Source organism: Ovis canadensis, chromosome 8, assembly GCF_042477335.2.
Source record: "Ovis canadensis isolate MfBH-ARS-UI-01 breed Bighorn chromosome 8, ARS-UI_OviCan_v2, whole genome shotgun sequence".
NCBI classification, from domain to species: Eukaryota; Metazoa; Chordata; class Mammalia; order Artiodactyla; family Bovidae; genus Ovis; species Ovis canadensis.
The window spans coordinates 39,279,262-39,297,171 of NC_091252.1; the positions used below are offsets into that span (position 1 = coordinate 39,279,262).

Here is a 17,910-nt window from a genome sequence, read left to right on the forward strand (position 1 = left end):
AAATATTTACAAAGATCTCTAAAAGCCTTTGGTTAACGATTTTAGGAAGTGGTTGGGACACATAACTATTTCCTTGTAGCCTGAACAATTTCCCTGCTCTTCTAAAGCATTCTGGTTTTGAGGAAAATGTAAAATATATTTATTTTTCCTTACTAGAAAATATCAAAGATGATTCAAAATGTAGTATTTCCTTCTTTTGCATAAGTAAAAGACAATATAAAGTCAAAGCATAATTTATAAAATGTTAACTTGGCTCTCACAGAAATATAAAATGAACACATTAAAAGAATTACTTATCTCATTAATGAGGGAAGCCAATACAATGGTAAAGTGGGCTCCAAAAACAAGAATTGGGTGTTTACAAGCATTAAAAAGAATGTTACAGTAAGACTACTAGGTTAGAATCATACCTGGCTAATGGCCTCAAGGTAACAAACCATAACTTTGAGGTTATCTTGTCTACCAGAGGAAAAAATGTACAAATTAATGTGTAACTTTATGGTGTCTGGGTTCTAATCAAATAGTAAACAGCAAGTTTAAACAAAGATATATTCTCCTTGGGAATTAAGCCCTGTTGGTTAAACAGTGCCCCAGTACGACTTTGTCAGAATATACGGGCTCCTACCCTGCACTCTAGCTCTAAGTTTTGGATGATTTTTCTTAATAATAGTGAAATAGTTAAGATCAGAAACATACTGCTTGGGTCCTCAGCTCTGACTGTACTAACTGGGTGACTACCTACATTAAAGGGTTTAAAATCATGCATGTAGTATGTAACATTTGGGGACTGGCTTTTTTTCACTCAGTATAGTTGGAGATATATCCAGGATATAGTATATATAAATGGTTCAGTCCTTTTTTAATGCTGAATAGTATTCCATGGCATAGATATTCCACAGTTTGCTTAGCCATTTATCCAGAAAAGGACATTTGATTCTTTCTAGGTTTTGCCTATTACAAATAGAGCTGCTACAAACCTTTTTAAAAAATAAAAATTAAATGATGCACTGATGAGGAAAAAATTGGCTGGTCTTAGAAGGCTTCATAGAGAAAGGGACACAAGAGCCACACCTTGAATATGAATTGGCTTTTGAAGATGAGAACAGCTGAGAGAAATTTCATCAAAAGTCCCTCAGGCTCTTCTCACTCAGAACCTATTCAAAGTCAATGTTTAGACTCTTGAGGTGTTACTTTTAAGAAGGTTGGTTATGAGGTTCCCCTACTAATTACAAATAATTGCAAAAGACAGGTACTGATTACCAAAGCAATAATAACAATGGAAAGGGAGAGAGAAATCTACACAAAGATGACACAGACATTTAGAGAAGTTTATCAATAGACTCATGCTCCCAATGTAGAACAAATAACCTCTAGAGTAATAATTACTGCTTGTAATACTGACCTTTGTCATCGATAAGAGGAAATTATTTTTAATATCTTCTAAGAGAGCAAGGAAATATGTAATATATTTGAATATGATTTTTACCACAATGACTAAAATAATTTTGGTGAGGGCTTCCCTGGTAGTTCAGTGGTAAAGAATCTGCCTGCCAATGCAGGGGACACAGGTTCCATCCCTGATCTGGGAAGATCCCACATGCCATGGGTGTGCCACAACAACTGAGCCTGTGCTAGAGCCTGGAAGCTGCGACTGCTGAGGCCACATGCTGCAGCTACTGAGCCTGTGCTAGAGCCGGGAAGCTGTGCCTGCTGAGGCCCCATGCTGCAACTACTGAGCCTGTGCTAGAGCCTGGAAGCTGCAACTGCTGAGGCCACATGCTGCAACTATTGAAGCCTGTGTGTCCTAGAGCCCACACTCTGCAATAAGAGAAGCCACCGCAATGGGAAGCCCATGTGTTGCGTCTAGAGAGTGCCCCTGCCCGGCAAAAGAAGCATCAAATGTGAGCAGCAATGAAGACCCTGCCTGGTCTAAAGTAAATAAGTAAAATTTTTTTTTAAAGTTTAAAAAGGTAATAACTTTGGTGATTAAAGGAGATAAATTGCACATTTCCTTGGTAGTTCTAAAAACAACATGTTCCTATACTTCCTTTGCAAGATGCTCTTTATTCATCTTTGGACCAAAATAATTTTAATAGGAATACAAAATTATAACGTAAATCAATAGAGAAAAATATGGCCTTTAAATACCAATTTTGTGGAGAAGGAAATGGCAACCCACTCCAGTATTCTTGCCTGGAGAATCCTGTAGACAGAGGAGCCTGGCAGGCTACAGTCCATGGGGTCACAAGAGTTGGACACAACTTAGTGCACTGTCTCACCCCAGAGATCCTGCCACATATACCACAAAAACGAAACATCCCCCAATGACCTTGGCCCCACTGTTCCAATCACTCCCAGGTGGGAATTCAGGCACATGTCCACAGAGGTCACAGACAACATACATACGGTTCTGTTATGTCCCATATATTACCCTTTCATGTCCCAAGGAAGACATTTTCTCTTAGAGATTTTCATTTAGTATATCTTTAAAAAATCTTGTGTTAAACTTGCCTCCATCTTTTTCTTGGGTAAGGACAACCCAGAAATGGCCCTTTTGTGTCTGTGATGTTGCCATTCACAGCTTTGATAGGCCTAGTACAATCTTGAGAACAGGGTTGCTGTATGCTGAATGTCAGACGGTACCTCTTAGCTTTGCCTATCTTAGGTAGTTATGCTGTGCATTTTTTATTGGTGTACCATGTTTGATTTGTCCCTAATACCTTTGAAGTTTTTCTGAGAAATGAAATAATGCAACATGAACTTATTAAAATACATTTTAAGCCTAAAAAAATAAATAAATAAATAAATAAATAAATACCAATTTTGCTTTATAGATAATCCCAGATGTTCAAGCTGGTTTTAGAAAAGGCAAAGGAACCAGAGATCAAATTGCCAACATCCGCTGGATCATCGAAAAAGGAAGACAGTTCCAGAAAAACATCTATTTCTGCTTTATTGACTATGCCAAAGCCTTTGACTGTGTGGATCACAATAAACTGTGGAAAACTCTGAAAGAGATGGGAACACCAGACCACCTGACCTGCCTCTTGAGAAATGTATATGCAGGTCAGGAAGCAACAGTTAGAACTGGACATGGAACAACAGACTGGTTCCAAATAGGAAAAGGAGTACGTCAAGGTTGTACACTGTCACCCTGCTTATTTAACTTCTATGCAGAGTACATCATGAGAAATGCTGGGTTGGAAGAAGCACAAGCTGGAATCAAGATTGCCAGGAGAAATATCAATAATCTCAGATATGCAGATGACACAACCCTTATGGCAGAAAGTGAAGAGGAACTAAAAAGCCTCTTGATGAAAGTGAAAGTGGAGAGTGAAAAAGTTGGCTTAAAGCTCAACATTCAGAAAATGAAGATCATGGCATCTGGTCCCATCACTTCATGGGAAATAGATGGGGAAACAGTAGAAACAGTGTTAGACCTTATTTTTTTGGGCTCCAAAATCACTGCAGCCATGAAATTGAAAGACGCTTACTCCTTGGAAGAAAATTTATGACCAACCTAGATAGCATGTTGAAAAGCAGAGACATTACTTTGCCAACAAAGGTCCGTCTAGTCAAGGCTATGGTTTTTCCAGTGGTCATGTATGGATGTGAGAGTTGGACTGTGAAGAAGGCTGAGCACCAAAGAATTGATGCTTTTGAACTGTGGTGTTGGAGAAGACTCTTGAAAGTCCCTTGGACTGCAAGGAGATCCAACCAGTCCATTCTGAAGGAGATCAGCCCTGGGATTTCTTTGGAAGGAATGATGCTGAAGCTGAAACTCCAATACTTTGGCCACCTCATGCAAAGAGTTGACTCACTGGAAAAGACTCTGACGCTGGGAGGGTTGGGGGCAGGAGGAGAAGGGGACGACAGAGGATGAGATGGCTGGGTGGCATCACGGACTCGATGGACATGAGTCTGAGTGAACTCCAGGAGTTGGTGATGGACAGGGAGGCCTGGTGTGCTGCAGTTCATGGGGTCACAAAGAGTCGGACACGACTGAGCGGCTAAACTGAACTGAACTGAATGAGTCCAAAGTGAAAAGTAATTCAATAAGAAGTGTGGTAAAATTTTATGCCAATTAAGCTTTAAAGACATTTAGTCCCTTGAACCAGGAAAAGCATACCCTTAACTATACTCACATCTCAAGTATCTCATATTATTAACAGTCAGATGCCAGAACTTTCTACTTTCTATTAAACACAATCATCATCTAAACTACAAATAGAGAAACAAACAGTTATGTACCAGTAATACCATAACAAATAGGTCTATTTGTCAGTACTGAACTGATGGGTTTTCTTCTTTTTCAAAAAAAAGTACAGGTTATGACATAACTTGAAATCAAACTGTTAAACAGAAATGTTTTCTTTAAATCCACATTTGAAAACATCTTCTCCAGTTACTGTCTAATCTAAGTCATCCAGGATCAAAACACCAAAGTAAAAAAGAAACTATGATGGTAAATTAAAATTAAAACACATAAAGTAATCCCATAAAACAAAATTACAAAATAAAATCCATAATTAAATCCCTTTATAAGTATAATATTGAAAAGTTTCTTTTAATGTTACAGCAAACTATCTTTTCTACCCTTTTAATGTTTTCCTTAAAAGTGAAAACCAGAACTAGGAGCATCTAAGCTCCTAGGGGGTTAATTCACTTGTCTAAAGATTAGAGTTCTGATAGTATATTTTACCAAAATCTAAATCAGTAAACGCCTAATGGATACTTAAATTAACAGCACTGTGAAAACTGTAAGGTAATCAAATTCATTCTTCAGCTGACACCGCAAATACTTATGCCATGAAATCTTTCAAAGTATGTAATTTGGAGAAAATACAAAATACACAGGGGAAAGCATTTGTAGTCCAAATACTCAGAATCAGGAACCCAAATGCACATCTGTAAATTGTTTCTTTTTTTTTAAGTGAAATAGAGACATGAACACTTTCAGCAAAGTTTATGTTCTTTAAAACGTACAGGTGGTGCTAGTGGTAAAGAATCTACCTGCCAATGCAGGAGACTCAGGTTCAATCTGTGTCAGGAAGATCCCCTGGAATAGGAAATGGCAAACTGCTCCAGTACTCTTGCCTGGAAAATTTCATGGCCAGAGAAGCCTGGTAGGCTACAGTCCTGCCACAAAGACTCAGATTGAGCAACTGAGCACATAATACATAATGGTGTAATATGAACACAGAAATTTCTCTTTATCAATATAACCAAATTGAGACTGCTGCTGCTGCTAAGTTGCTTTAGTTATGTCCGACTCTGTGCGACCCCATAGATGGCAGCCCACCAGGCTCCCCCGTCCCTGGGATTCTCCAGGCAAGAATACTGGAGTGGGTTGCTATTTCCTTCCCCAATGCATGAAAGTGAAAAGTGAAAGTGAAGTTGCTCAGTCGTGTCTGACTCTCTGCGACCCCATGGACTGCAGCCTTCCAAGCTCCTCCATCCATGGGATTTTCCAGGCAAGAGTACTGGAATGGGGTGCCATTGCCCTCTCTGAAAATGAGACTAGCAACCTTTTAATAAATAGCTGATAATAGTGTAAAATATGACAAATTTAGTCATTCTCAGCAGAAGTACTTGGCTAGGTAAAAATAAGTTAGCGCTATTTGTGGCAAACAGGAATTATACTTTGAGGTGGTTTTGATATGGTTAATATAAATAAACACAAAGCTTTATATTAAAACCATTTTAGAATATATATAATTTGATTTTAAACTGGTGATACCTACTATGTACTTTTGAAAATTTACCATACTGGAAATTAATACCTATTTTCATGTATAAACCCTCCCCACTAAAGAGTTGATGTCACTTTAATCATTTATAAAGGCAAATAAAACTAGCCTGCATTTAATGACTATTCAAAACTGATAATATCATAAAAATTAATGTTTGGATTAAGCATTATAATTTTATTAAGGGAAAGTCATTTGTGAGTTCTTCCTTTTTTTAAAAACAGCTATTACATTTTTGTCAAACCCATTAAAACCAAATTATTTCCTTTAAATACTTAACCTCGAAATGTCATCTTCTAAATACAACAGAGTCAAAAAAATTAGAAAATTTCAGGGCTAGAAGAATCTTTGGAGTATACCCAGGGTAGGGGATCCCGAACTTTAGTTTGCATTAGAAGTCCCTGCAGTTCTTGTTAAAGTGCAGGGGGCTGGGCACATCTGCACCCACCTGGCTCTGTAGGCCTGGGTTGGGGCCTGGAAATAACCAGTGTAACCTCACCCCACCCAAAGGTGCCTCCTGTAGGAGGCGTCCACAGAGCACCAGGAGGAACAGCACCCACCCTTCACTCAACATCGTGAACCCTTGTACTGTATGCACATCCTTCTGAGGCCATCTCTGCCTCAAATTACTTCCTCCCCACCTCCTCCATGGAACTCTCTGCCTCTTGGGGGCAGCTCGTTACATATCTAATGGAAGCTTCTAAGAGAAAATTATACATTCAAAACACAAAGCCATTCAGCGTGGCCTTATTACACAAATACACCAATGCAAAGACACACTGCAGAGTTAAATGTATAAAGAACTGACCTGCTTCTTCTGGTATTTGTTTATCAGATTCAAAAACAAGGCATAACATCTGGAATAGCTGGCCAAGGCTACACAGCAGTCATGGTAAGAAGTAAGTTTGCTGTAGAAATATCAAATGGAAAAAATAAAAGTCAGCTTTGTTTTTCAATAAAACTCAAATATACATGCTAAGTCACTGCTAAGTCGCTTCAGTCGTGTCCGACTCTGTGTGACCCCATAGACGGCAGCCCACCAGGCTCCCCCGTCCCTGGGATTCTCCAGGCAAGAATACTGGAGTGGGTTGCCATTTCCTTCCCCAATGCATGAAAGCGAAAAGTGAAAGTGAAGTCGCCCAGTCGTGTCTGACTCTCTGCGACCCCATAGACTGCAGCCTACCAGGCTCCTCCGTCCATGGGATTTTCCAGGCAAGAGTACTGGAGTGGGGTGCCATCGCCTTCTCCAAATATACCTAGGGTTGCTTTAAATGCAGACCTTCAAAGCATTGTCCTGTGCATGAAAAGCAGTCTGGAAATACTCTATACACTGGCCCAGAGATGCCCCAGGGAGCTGGTAACCTGCTCTAGATTCCAGGAGCACAGGGTGGGAGCAAGGAAAATTTCAATTTCTTTGAAAAAGAGAAAGCTGAAACCTCTAATGCAGGTGGTGGTGGTTTAGTCACTAAGTCGGGTCTGACTCTTGTGACATCATGGACTGTATCCCTCCAGACTCCTCTGTCCATGGAATTCTCTAGGCAAGAATACTGGAGTGGGTTGCCATGCCCTCCTCCAGGGATTTTCCTGACCCAAGAATTGAATCTAGGTCTCCTGCATTGCAGGCAGCTTCTTTACCAACCAAGCTTGTGGTTCAGAAAACACAAGATAAGAAATTTACACAATATCTGGTAAATTTCAATCTGGTAGAGTCAATCTCCTGGAACTTCAGCACAAGCAAATATTAAATTGCTCAAATATGCTAGGATATTAATATACTATATTAATACCAGGCAAAATAGACCTTAAGGCAAAAAACCTTGAAAATAGCTTCAAATTTTCCAAAGTAAGCAAACAAACTAACATAACTCACAAGGTGGAACTCACAAACCTATATCAAATTAACAGATGTTCATAAACCTCTCATTAAGTGACAGATTAATAGAAAAAACATCACTAATATTTTAAAAACCTGATCATGTGCCAGGCCATTAACAAGTCTCAGTAAATTACCAATGTTTTAGATCACATTTTAAAGACATAATTTTGGAAATTTAAAAACACATAACTTATGGGTCAACGAAATAAGAAAATAAAAAACCACATATCTGCATAATAACAAAAAATTTATTAAACAGATCAAAATTTAGATGCAACTGCAGCAGTAGAGGAAAATTCATAACCTTAAGAAAGCTGACAGGAAAGGGATTTCTAACCAACATAGAAAGAAATATGTGCTGTATTTAGTCACTCAGTTGTGCCTGACTCTTTGTGACCCCACGCACTGTAGGCCGCCCTGCTCTTCTGTCCATGGGGATTCTCCAGGCCAGAATACTGGAGTGGGTTGCCGTACCCTCCTCCAGGGGATCTTCCCAACCCAGGCATCAAATCCAGGTCTCCCTCATTGTAGGCAGATTCTTTACCATCTGAGCCACCAGGGAAGCCCAGAAGAAAATACAATATATCCAAAAAGAATAGAAGAATTACTAAGGCTAAGAACAAGGAATACAATAGGAAAGAAACTTACAATAGAGTGGTTTGATTAATCTATTGGTTCTTTGCAAAAACTAATAAATTGGCCAACCTTTGGCAAGACTGATCAAGAGAAAAAGAGAAATATCATAAATCTTCAAAATAAGGAATGAAAATCAACATCAAAATGAAGAGGCAGTGTGACACAGCAGCTAACCATGTAAATTCTAGAGCCAGACTATCTAGTTGAAATCACAGCTGTGCAGCTCTGGGAAAACTAGCGAACTTCTCTATGCCTAGCCTCCTCATAGGTCAAGTGAAGATAATAATAATAAGTACCTGCCTCTTAAAGCCGTTATAAGGAATAAATGAATTAGTATTTAGAAAGTGCTCAGAACACTGCCTGGCACACAGTAGGCACTGCATAAATATTTCTTGAATAAATAATATAAATAAAAGGGGTATAATTAGAGAGGCAATAGAGATTAAAAGAATAACAGATGAGACTGGGCACATTCAGGGTGGTATGGCCATAGATGAGCCACATGTAAAAAAATGAAATTAGATCATCCCTTAACTCCATACACAGAAATAATGGATTAAAGATCTAAATGTCAGACTGGACACTATAAAACTTAGAGGAAAACATAGGCAGAACACTCTCTGACATAAATCACAGCAACATCTTTTTTAATCCAGCTCCCAGAATAATGGAAATGAAAGCAAAAATAAACATTTGGGACCTACTTAAATTCAAAAGCTTTTGCACAGCAAAGGAAACAATAAACAAAACAAAAAGCCCACAGATTGGGAGAAAATATTTGCAAATGATGTGACTGATAAGGGATTAGTCTCCAAAATTTACAGCTTATGACACTTAATATCATCAAAACAAACAGCCCACTCAAAAAATGGGCAGAAGATCTGAACAGACATTTCTCTAAAGGGGACATACAGATGGCAAACAGGCACATGAAACGTTCAAAAGTGCTAGTTACCAGAGAAATGCAAATGAAAACTACAGCGAGACATCACCTTACACTGGTCAGATTGGTTATCATAAAAAATCCACAAACAACAAACATTGGAGAGGGTGTGGAGAGAAGGGAACCCTTCTGCACTGTTGGTAGGAATGTAAATTGGAGCATCGACTATGGAGACCAATATAGAGGTTCCTTAAGAAACTAAAAACAGAGCTACTATATGATCCTGCAATCCCACTCCTGGGTATATGTCCAGAGAAAAATATGGCCCGAAAAGATAGATGTACCCGTGTTCAATGCAGCATGTTGTTTACAAGACATGCAGACAACCTAAATGTCCATTGACAGAGGAATGGATAAAGAAGGTGTGGTGGGTACATGTACACGTACACACACACACACACACACACACACACGAATATTACTCAGCCATTAACAAGAATGAAGTAAGGCCATTGGCAGCAACATGGAAAGCCCCCTGGTGGCTCAGCAGTAAAGAATCTGCCTGTAATGCAGGAGACCTGGGTTCAGTCCATGGGCTGGGAAGATCCCCTGGAGAAGGGCATGGCAACGCGCTCCAGTGTTCTTGCCTAGAGAATCCCATGGCCAGAGGCGCCTGACACGCTGCAGTCCACAGGGTCGCAGAGTCAGACACGACTGGAGTGACCAAGCAGCAGCAGCATGTGTGGACTCTAAAAAGAAACAATACAAACAAACTTACGAAACAGAAAGAGACTCACAGACTTGGAAAACTCACGGATGCTGCGGCGGGGATAGAGGGATAGTTAAGGACTTTGGGCAAATCAGGTATACACTGCTATATTTAAACCAACAAAAACCTGTTGTATAGCACATGGAACTCTGCTCAACGTTAAGGAGCAGCCTGGATGAGAGAGGGGTTTGAGGGAGAATGGATACATGTATATGAATGCGAGACTCTTCCCTGTTCACCTGAAACTATCACAACACTGTTAATCAGCTATATCCCAGTACAAAATGCTTTTGGTGTTAAAAAACAAAAATAAAAGGATAACAGAATATTTGGAATGCCCTTATATAGTTTGAAACTTGAATGAATGGATCCTTATAAAAATATAACTTTTAGAAACTGAACCAAGTGTAAATAGGATATGACTAGACCATTAAAGAAAGTGAATCAGTTGTCAATGATATTCACACACGCATGCACACACATGCGCATACACACAACAGGATAAATCAGCTTTTCAAGCAAGTTCTACAGGCTTTTCAAGAAGCAGATAACTTTAATTTTCAGAAATTCTTCTAAAAGAGAGAAAATGTTGGAATATATCCCAGTTGATTTTATGAGGCTGGTATAAACTGGACATTAAAACCAGACAAGGACAGTATAAGAAAGGAAATGTATAGGTCAATCTAACTTGTAACTATAAATGAAAAATCCTAAACAAAATATAAGCTGAGCAAACCTAGCAATATATAATGGTTTAATATGAGAAAACCTGTTAATGTAATCTACTACGTTAAAGAATTAAACAAAGAAAATCTATATAATCAAAATATATTCAAGAATCCAAGGAAATTTAAAATCCATTAAAGGGAAAAAATTGTTCCTTAACTGTTAAGGGGTATCTACAAAAACCTACAACAAACAATTTCAACTGGCAAAACTACAAAAACATTTCCCTTAAAGTCAGGAGAAAGTCAGCCAGCCTAATACTCTCACAACTTTATACTGGACATCCTAAGCAACGCACCCAAGGAACAGGTGAGGACAGGGGCAGAGCTGTAATAATGGGGAGAAAAATATATATATATATACACACACATATATATATCCCTGGTAGCTCAGCTGCTAAAGAATCTGCCTGGAATGCAGGAGACCTGGGTTTGACTCCTGGGTCATGAAGATCCTCTGGAGAAGGGTTGGGCTTCCCTTGTGGCTCAGCTGGTAAAGAATCTGCTTGCAATGCGGGAGACCTGGGTTGGATCTTGGGCTGGGAAGATCCCCTGGAGAAGGGAAAGGCTACCCACTTCAGTATTCTGGCCTGGAGAATTCCATGGACTATATAGTCCATGGGGTTGCAAAGACTCGGACACAACTGAGTGACTTTCACTTTCAAGCAATGCACCCAAGAAATGGGTAAGGACAGGGACAGAGTTGTAATAATGGGGGGGTGGGGAACAAACTATACTTGTTTGCAAATAATTTGCATAGAAAATCCAAGAGAATCTATAGACTCTTAGACCTAATGTTAATCAAGGTGTTCTGGATAACAAGATTAATAAGCAAACATCAATACTGTTCATATACACTAGCAACACTCATTAGAATTGTTTTCTTAAAAGATGCATTTATAATTGCAGCGAGAGTCGTGAAGGAATACATCTAACAAAAGATGCATTCTTTCCTCCGAAAAGACAAAAGTTTTAAAGAGAAAATTATAAAATTTTATGAAAAGAAGAAACATCACAACTGTTTTTGGATGGAAGACTTGATATCACAAAGATGTCAATTCTCCCCACCTCTGTCCCAGTTACCCTAAATACTGAGTATAGTTTCATGAAAAAAAATTCAAAGTTCCTTTCATGGACTTTTTAGCTGATTCTCCAGTTCATGAGGAAGAGAAAATAAAAATTTGGATTTTAAAGGAGAAAAGTGGAAGATTCATTTTATTAATATCTTATAGCAAGAAACCCATAATGGTAAAAAAACAACATATTACCAGTCTGAGGATGGGTCAGACAGAATGTTCAGAAACAGACCTGCAAGTATAGGGAAGCCTGCATTCTCTTGAGTAGGCATTCAAAAGCAAAGAGAAAAGGATGGCATATTCAGTAACATGTGGTGGGAAAATTGTCTGTCCACAGGGGAAAAAAAACTAAATTGGATCTTTACATGCTGCCATACACAGAAATAAACTCTTTATGATTTTATGTGCTTCAAAATGGGACTAATTAAGTACCCACAATTAAGGACCCAGATAGGAAAGTACAAGGCTAACAGATCAAACCTGGACTCACACCCTCATGTTGGAGTCAATTACCAATTCAGTCTTCAGGAAATTTTGTATTCTGTTAAACAGCTACAATATTACCGTTCAAGAAAGGCCCAGGTCTCTTGAGAAGGATCATTATGTCAAAACACTGGTGAAGAGCAGTGAAGGGAGAAATGTAAATACATAATTCAAAGACAGTTCTGAAATTTAGTCACATCTTGTTTTGAGGCAGCCTAGATTCAGGTCATCACTGCTTCGCAGCAAAGTAAGCATAAACATCACTACTGAACGTGTGAGCCAAAGTTCAGCCAAACAACCGAAATAAAATCACCTGCGATTATAAACTAAGTCAGATCAGACTTTGTGAGCAACGGCTCATCTTTCCTGTTACAGTTCTTAGGCACTGTTTCCAATGCACCAGCAGGTTTGCCGGGTTTTGTGATACAGCTCTTTATCTCCAATAAGTTGAGAGTTTTGTTTCTTTCTTTTATAAAAACACTAGGACAACTCGCAACTTTAAAGTAACTTAATAAGTTTAGAATCACGTTAGAAATACATAAGAAATGAAGTCAATAAAGTAAGTTTTAAGTCACTTATTTTAAATGTGGGCCACTAGGTTTACCTTTTCTTCTAGGCGACATAAAAAGCAAAAACCAGACTCTTTGCCAGTCACACACACAAATACTAAAGATAACTCCCGAATCGAAACATCAGCGTTACTGTAAGGCTGCTTTGTGTTACCTGAATATTCTGGCAATGTTGGTACAGACATCCTTGTCACCTATGTGCTGTTCCATTACTGTGCAGAGCTGGGGAAGAGCACTGATGCTTAGCAACTTACTTCTTGCTAGTGGCGAATCAACCAAGTTTCGCAGTGTAGCAGTCATCTAGGGAAAAAACCGTGTTAGTGGCTTTTTTAAAAGAAAACAGTAATACAGCAATACTTATCAGTGCAGGAGAACCCACACCATAAGCTTTGTTACATCAGTAGCCAAACCAAGGCCCCTTTATGCATCACCCATCAAAGAACCTGGACCTATGCACAAGGACCAAGAAATGAATACAAAGAAAGCCTACTTTGGTTCAAAAGTAATGAATGAAATATTCCTGTTAAGAAGCAATTAATATACCAAAACCTGTAGAAGTCATAACGTAATTAATTGACCCTGTGACATGCCACTTGAGTTCCACAGATCAGAAACTTCTTGTTCCATATTCTTATAAATACCATCAAATAATAATGCTGCAGCCAAAGGATATTCAAGAATGTTAGTCTCTTCCTCTTCCTAGAGGCAAGAACTGACGTCCTGCAAATTTGTCTTGTTTTGTAAAAAACAAAACATTCAGAAAATCTATGTACTTAAACCCTTGTCTGAAAGTGGAGAAGAGAACAATTTTAAAAATCTATAAAATGAAAGCTGCTGTTATCTAATAATTTTACATAGACACAAGGTGTTCTTTCCTCCTGAGATGGTACAGGCAGGCCATGGGTTAAGGGAGTCAGCTTGGGAGTTGGATGGCCTGGTCAAATTCCAGCCCCACCCTTCATCGTTTAGGCTTGGTTAGTTAACCTCCCAGAGCACATTTTCCTCATCAATAAAATGGGGATGGTGACAGTTGCCCTGGCATTGTTAGGATTCAATGAGATGAGATGTGTGGCTGGCATTGCCAGTGCCGATTAATTAACAGGAGTTCAAAAATCACAGGTTCCATCCCCGCCTTTGTTACGGGTCTTCACATCCAAAATGCAGGAGGGAGATCACTAGCCTTAGACTCAAATGATGGATAGTCAAGTTCCAAATCTCCCAAATCTTCCTAAATACGTGACTGAGGCAGTCATTCTTCAACTGCCCCGTTCCTTGTCTGTGAAAAGGGGATTACAAACTCTGCTCACCAGCCAAGGTTGCGTGTAACAGGTGGAAAAAAAGGTAACACGGTTTTTGTACACTGTAGAGGATTATGTAAATAAAAAGCATCATTACAGCCATAACAAATAAACTTTAACACTTATTAAGATGACATGTATGTTTGATTAGTTTTCCTTTATAACAAATTGCAACAACAAAAATTTTTTTAAAAAATATAACCAATCATGTTCTCTCTAAAGCAGAAAACATAAACATAATACTTCAAACAAATGTGTGCAAGTCGTTTGTAGTTGATTCAATTACACAGTGATTCAGTCAATTCTTCCCTGAAAGGTTCAGTATCCAAAACACTGCAGGGGAAACAAACTATTCTAGCATTCCACTTGACCTACCAATGTAGTCTCTTAAGCTAAGGAAGGTTAACAAGCCATTCGAGGCATTCCAAGCCATCACTGCCATAAAATGGAAAATTCCCATCATCTGTCCCCGACTCTAACCTGTCCACCCTCTTCAGAGACAGCCCAGGCACTGGAGCACTTCTGGTTTATGTCAACCCAAAGGATGACTCGCAAGCTTCTCCACTCCTTCATTAAAGAGCACAGACGCTCGCGTGAATCCTGGCCAGAACCAGACAGGCAGAGACTGCAGCAAGATCGTGCAGCACTGATCCCACCCACTGTGCACACAAACACCCCCTTCCCTGGACCCCGAGGCTTCACAGATCCGGTACCTCAATCTGTTGTCATCTTCTCACTCCCCGCAGCAGGAGGGACCAGAGCTTTCTTAGGAGCTTTTATTTTCTCGATTCAAATTCAGTTTTTGTTTTTTTTTTTCCCTCTCCCTTTCAACCTTTTTCCTCGGTTCATTAGGAAAAGTCAAGACAGTTCAAGGTTCTTTTGCCCCAAACACATAACTTTTACAAATGGCCCAAATCAAGATGTGACATCACCTGATTTTAAATCAGTATCTACTGCCTGGATCACACTGTGTGGAATGCAAGGAGTTGAGCACGATATGATACCTGGAATGGTTCCAGAGTTCTTGGTTGTGATGCTACTAGAATCACATACATGAAACATACACCATGCACTTGAAAAATACATGGCAGTGACGCCTCAGTTTATGACACTACCATCAACACAGCTGCTTAAGTCACAAAACTCAGAAATATTCCAGAACCCTGCCTTTCTGCTTTCTGTTTCCCTAAGCCCTACTGGCTTTTTGCCCATTGCTCCTACCATACGATTCTGTTTCCTGACTTTCGTCTACAAGGCCTGGTATGGCCTGACTCTGGCCAACCCCTCAAACTTCATCTCATACCACATACCCTGACAAACTGCTTTATTTTAGGTTACCTAATATTGTGTTTTATTGTTTCTCTATTTCTTTATATTAGAAGCTTCAGTGAAGGTACACATTTTGTCTTTTCACCATTGTGCCCTCAGGTCCAACTCTAGTGCCTGGTACACAGTCAGTCAGTTCAGTTGCTCAGTTGTGTCCAACTCTTTGCGACCCCATGGACTGCAGCATGTCAAGCTTCCCTGTCCATCACCAACTCCTGGAGCTTGCTCAAACTCATGTTTACTGAGTCGGTGATGGCATCCAACCAGCTCATCCTCTGTCATCCCATTCTCCTCCTGCCTTCAATCTTTCCCAGCATAAGGGTCTTTTCCAATGAATTAGTTCTTTGCATCAGATGGCCAAAGTATTGGAGCTTCAGCTTCAGCATCAGTCCTTCCAGGTAATATTCAGGACTGATTTCCTTTAGGATTGACTAATTTGATCTCTTTGCAGTCCAAGTGACTCTCAAGAGTACACAGTGGGTCCTCAATAAATACTTGTTGATGGAATGGATTACTGGATTAGTATCTACAAAGGTACCACTGGTATACATAGAAAGGTTGGGGTCCAGAAAACCTGGATGAATCAGACAGTATCTCTGAGGGAGATGGATTTTAAGATGATTAATGAGCATCAAAGAATTGATGCTTTCAAATTGTGGTGCTGGAGAAGACTCTTGAGAGTCCCTTGGACTGCAAGATCATCAAACCAACCAATTCTAAAGGAAATCAACCCTGAATATTCATTGGAAGGACTGCTGTTGAAGCTGAAGTTCCAATACTTTGGCCACCTGATGCAAAGAGATGACTCATTAGAAAACACCCTGATGCTGGGAAAGATTGAGAGCAGGAGGAAATAGGGGAGACAGAGGATGTGACTGGCATCATTGACTCAATGGACACGAATTTGAGCAAACTTCAGGAGATAGTGAATAACAGGGAAGCCTAGCATGCTGCAGTCCATGGGGTCCAACACTCCAAAGAGTTGGACATGACTTAGTGACTCAACAACAAAAAGGAGCAAAGAAATAAAAAAAAAAAATTACTGATGAAAGACAACAGACTTCCTTGAGGGGCCCTAGTGTATTCCCTTTTCATTTCATTCATTTCATTTCATTTCCATGACAGCAGCTCCCTCCTGGGCTCTTAACTCCTCTCTCCCCTTCGTTTCAACACCTGACTGGTCACCTGTTCCACCTCTTCTTCCCACCTCCAGGGTTGCTGGTTCTGTTTAAGCCTACTTCATCTCTTTCCCAAAGTCTGCACCCCCTGACTGGGCTCCTTCCACTCTCTACCCTGGTCAGCTCACCTCCCCACAGCCTCTCTCTGCTGTCAGGGGAAGCATCCTGAAACTCAGCCTTCCCTGTTCAGACTTCCTCTGATTTCCAGTGGCCTACTGGGCGAAATCCATATCCAAAAGGCTCTTTGCTCTGGAAAGCACGGCTCACCCCACCAGGCTCATCTCCTTCATCTCCCTTTCTCCCTTTCCCTGCACATGGGTCATTTTTCAGACTCTGCACCGCACACAACCTCCCGATCCTTCCACAGTTCCAAGCCTCTGAATGAACCACTGCCTCTGCAGAATATCCTCCTCCAACACTCTCCTCCGCTCCTTCTCCAATTTGTTCATCTCTTGCTCGGGATTCTGAACCCAGCTCAGGCTCACTTCTCCTCTGTTGAAGGCTTTTCAGTGGCTGACTGTTCCCCTTCCTAGGTAAACAAACCTTCCTGTTCACACCTGTTTCACACCTAGACCCCTTACAACTTGTATCAGACACTTTCTCTCCCACTGTGAGCTCCTCTAGGGTCCAAACAGTTTCTTATTCCTCTTTCTATCTGGAGGACAATAAATATGCTCATAAATACTGGCTGGATGATACACAGGAGGAGAAAGGAAGAGGGGATGAGGAGGAGAAAGAAGAAAAGGGGGAAGGAAATGAAGGGACAAGGGAGACAGGAGATGGAAAAGGAGGCTTTTCCCCTTTAAGAAGCCTCTGGCAAGAAAGTTCTGGGATTAGCAGAGGCCTGGTGGTAAACCAGAACTTAAACCCCCCCCAGGGAGGAGGATCAGGAGGAGGTCACCCAGCAGATGCAGCAATGAAAGCCCCCCATTTTGAGGAGCTGGCTGTGAGCCAAGGGTCTCACTGTGGGTGGGGCTGGGACTGAATACAGCACACAGACAAGTGGCTTCTTCTGGGAAAAACATAAAGAGGGCGGTGGGAGGAGAGTCTAGCTAAATACTGTGGTAACACGAAAGGCAAATTCCAAATCAGCCCACTTAACTCTCAACCTCGCTCCAACTTTTAACAGAGATATATTTGCGGAAATTGTTAACGGGATGTGTGTTCTGCAGCTGAGTCTGTTTTCCAACCCCCTCCCCAGGAAAGCCCACACACTGGGCCTGCCCCACAGAGCAGGAGTTCAAAGTCCAAGCTCCCTGCTTGGAGAAATACATCCATTTCTTTAAGTTTCTATTCTAGTTTATATTGTTCTTAATTCCACTTAGTGATGTATTTTTCTAT

At 40.3% G+C, this 17,910-nt stretch overlaps 1 protein-coding gene across 2 annotated transcripts in view; it reads right to left on the reverse strand.

Moving 5' to 3' along the window:
• ARMC2 (armadillo repeat containing 2) overlaps positions 1-17,910 on the reverse strand; it is a 224,699-nt gene that overhangs the window by 39,085 nt on the left and 167,704 nt on the right. For both annotated transcript variants that reach the window (XM_069598145.1, XM_069598146.1), the window contains 2 exons: positions 12,922-13,067; positions 6,559-6,658 (listed from right to left, as the gene is read on the reverse strand). In XM_069598145.1, coding sequence (XP_069454246.1) covers positions 6,559-6,658; positions 12,922-13,067 — 246 coding nt within the window. The remainder of the gene's footprint in view (positions 1-6,558; positions 6,659-12,921; positions 13,068-17,910) is intronic.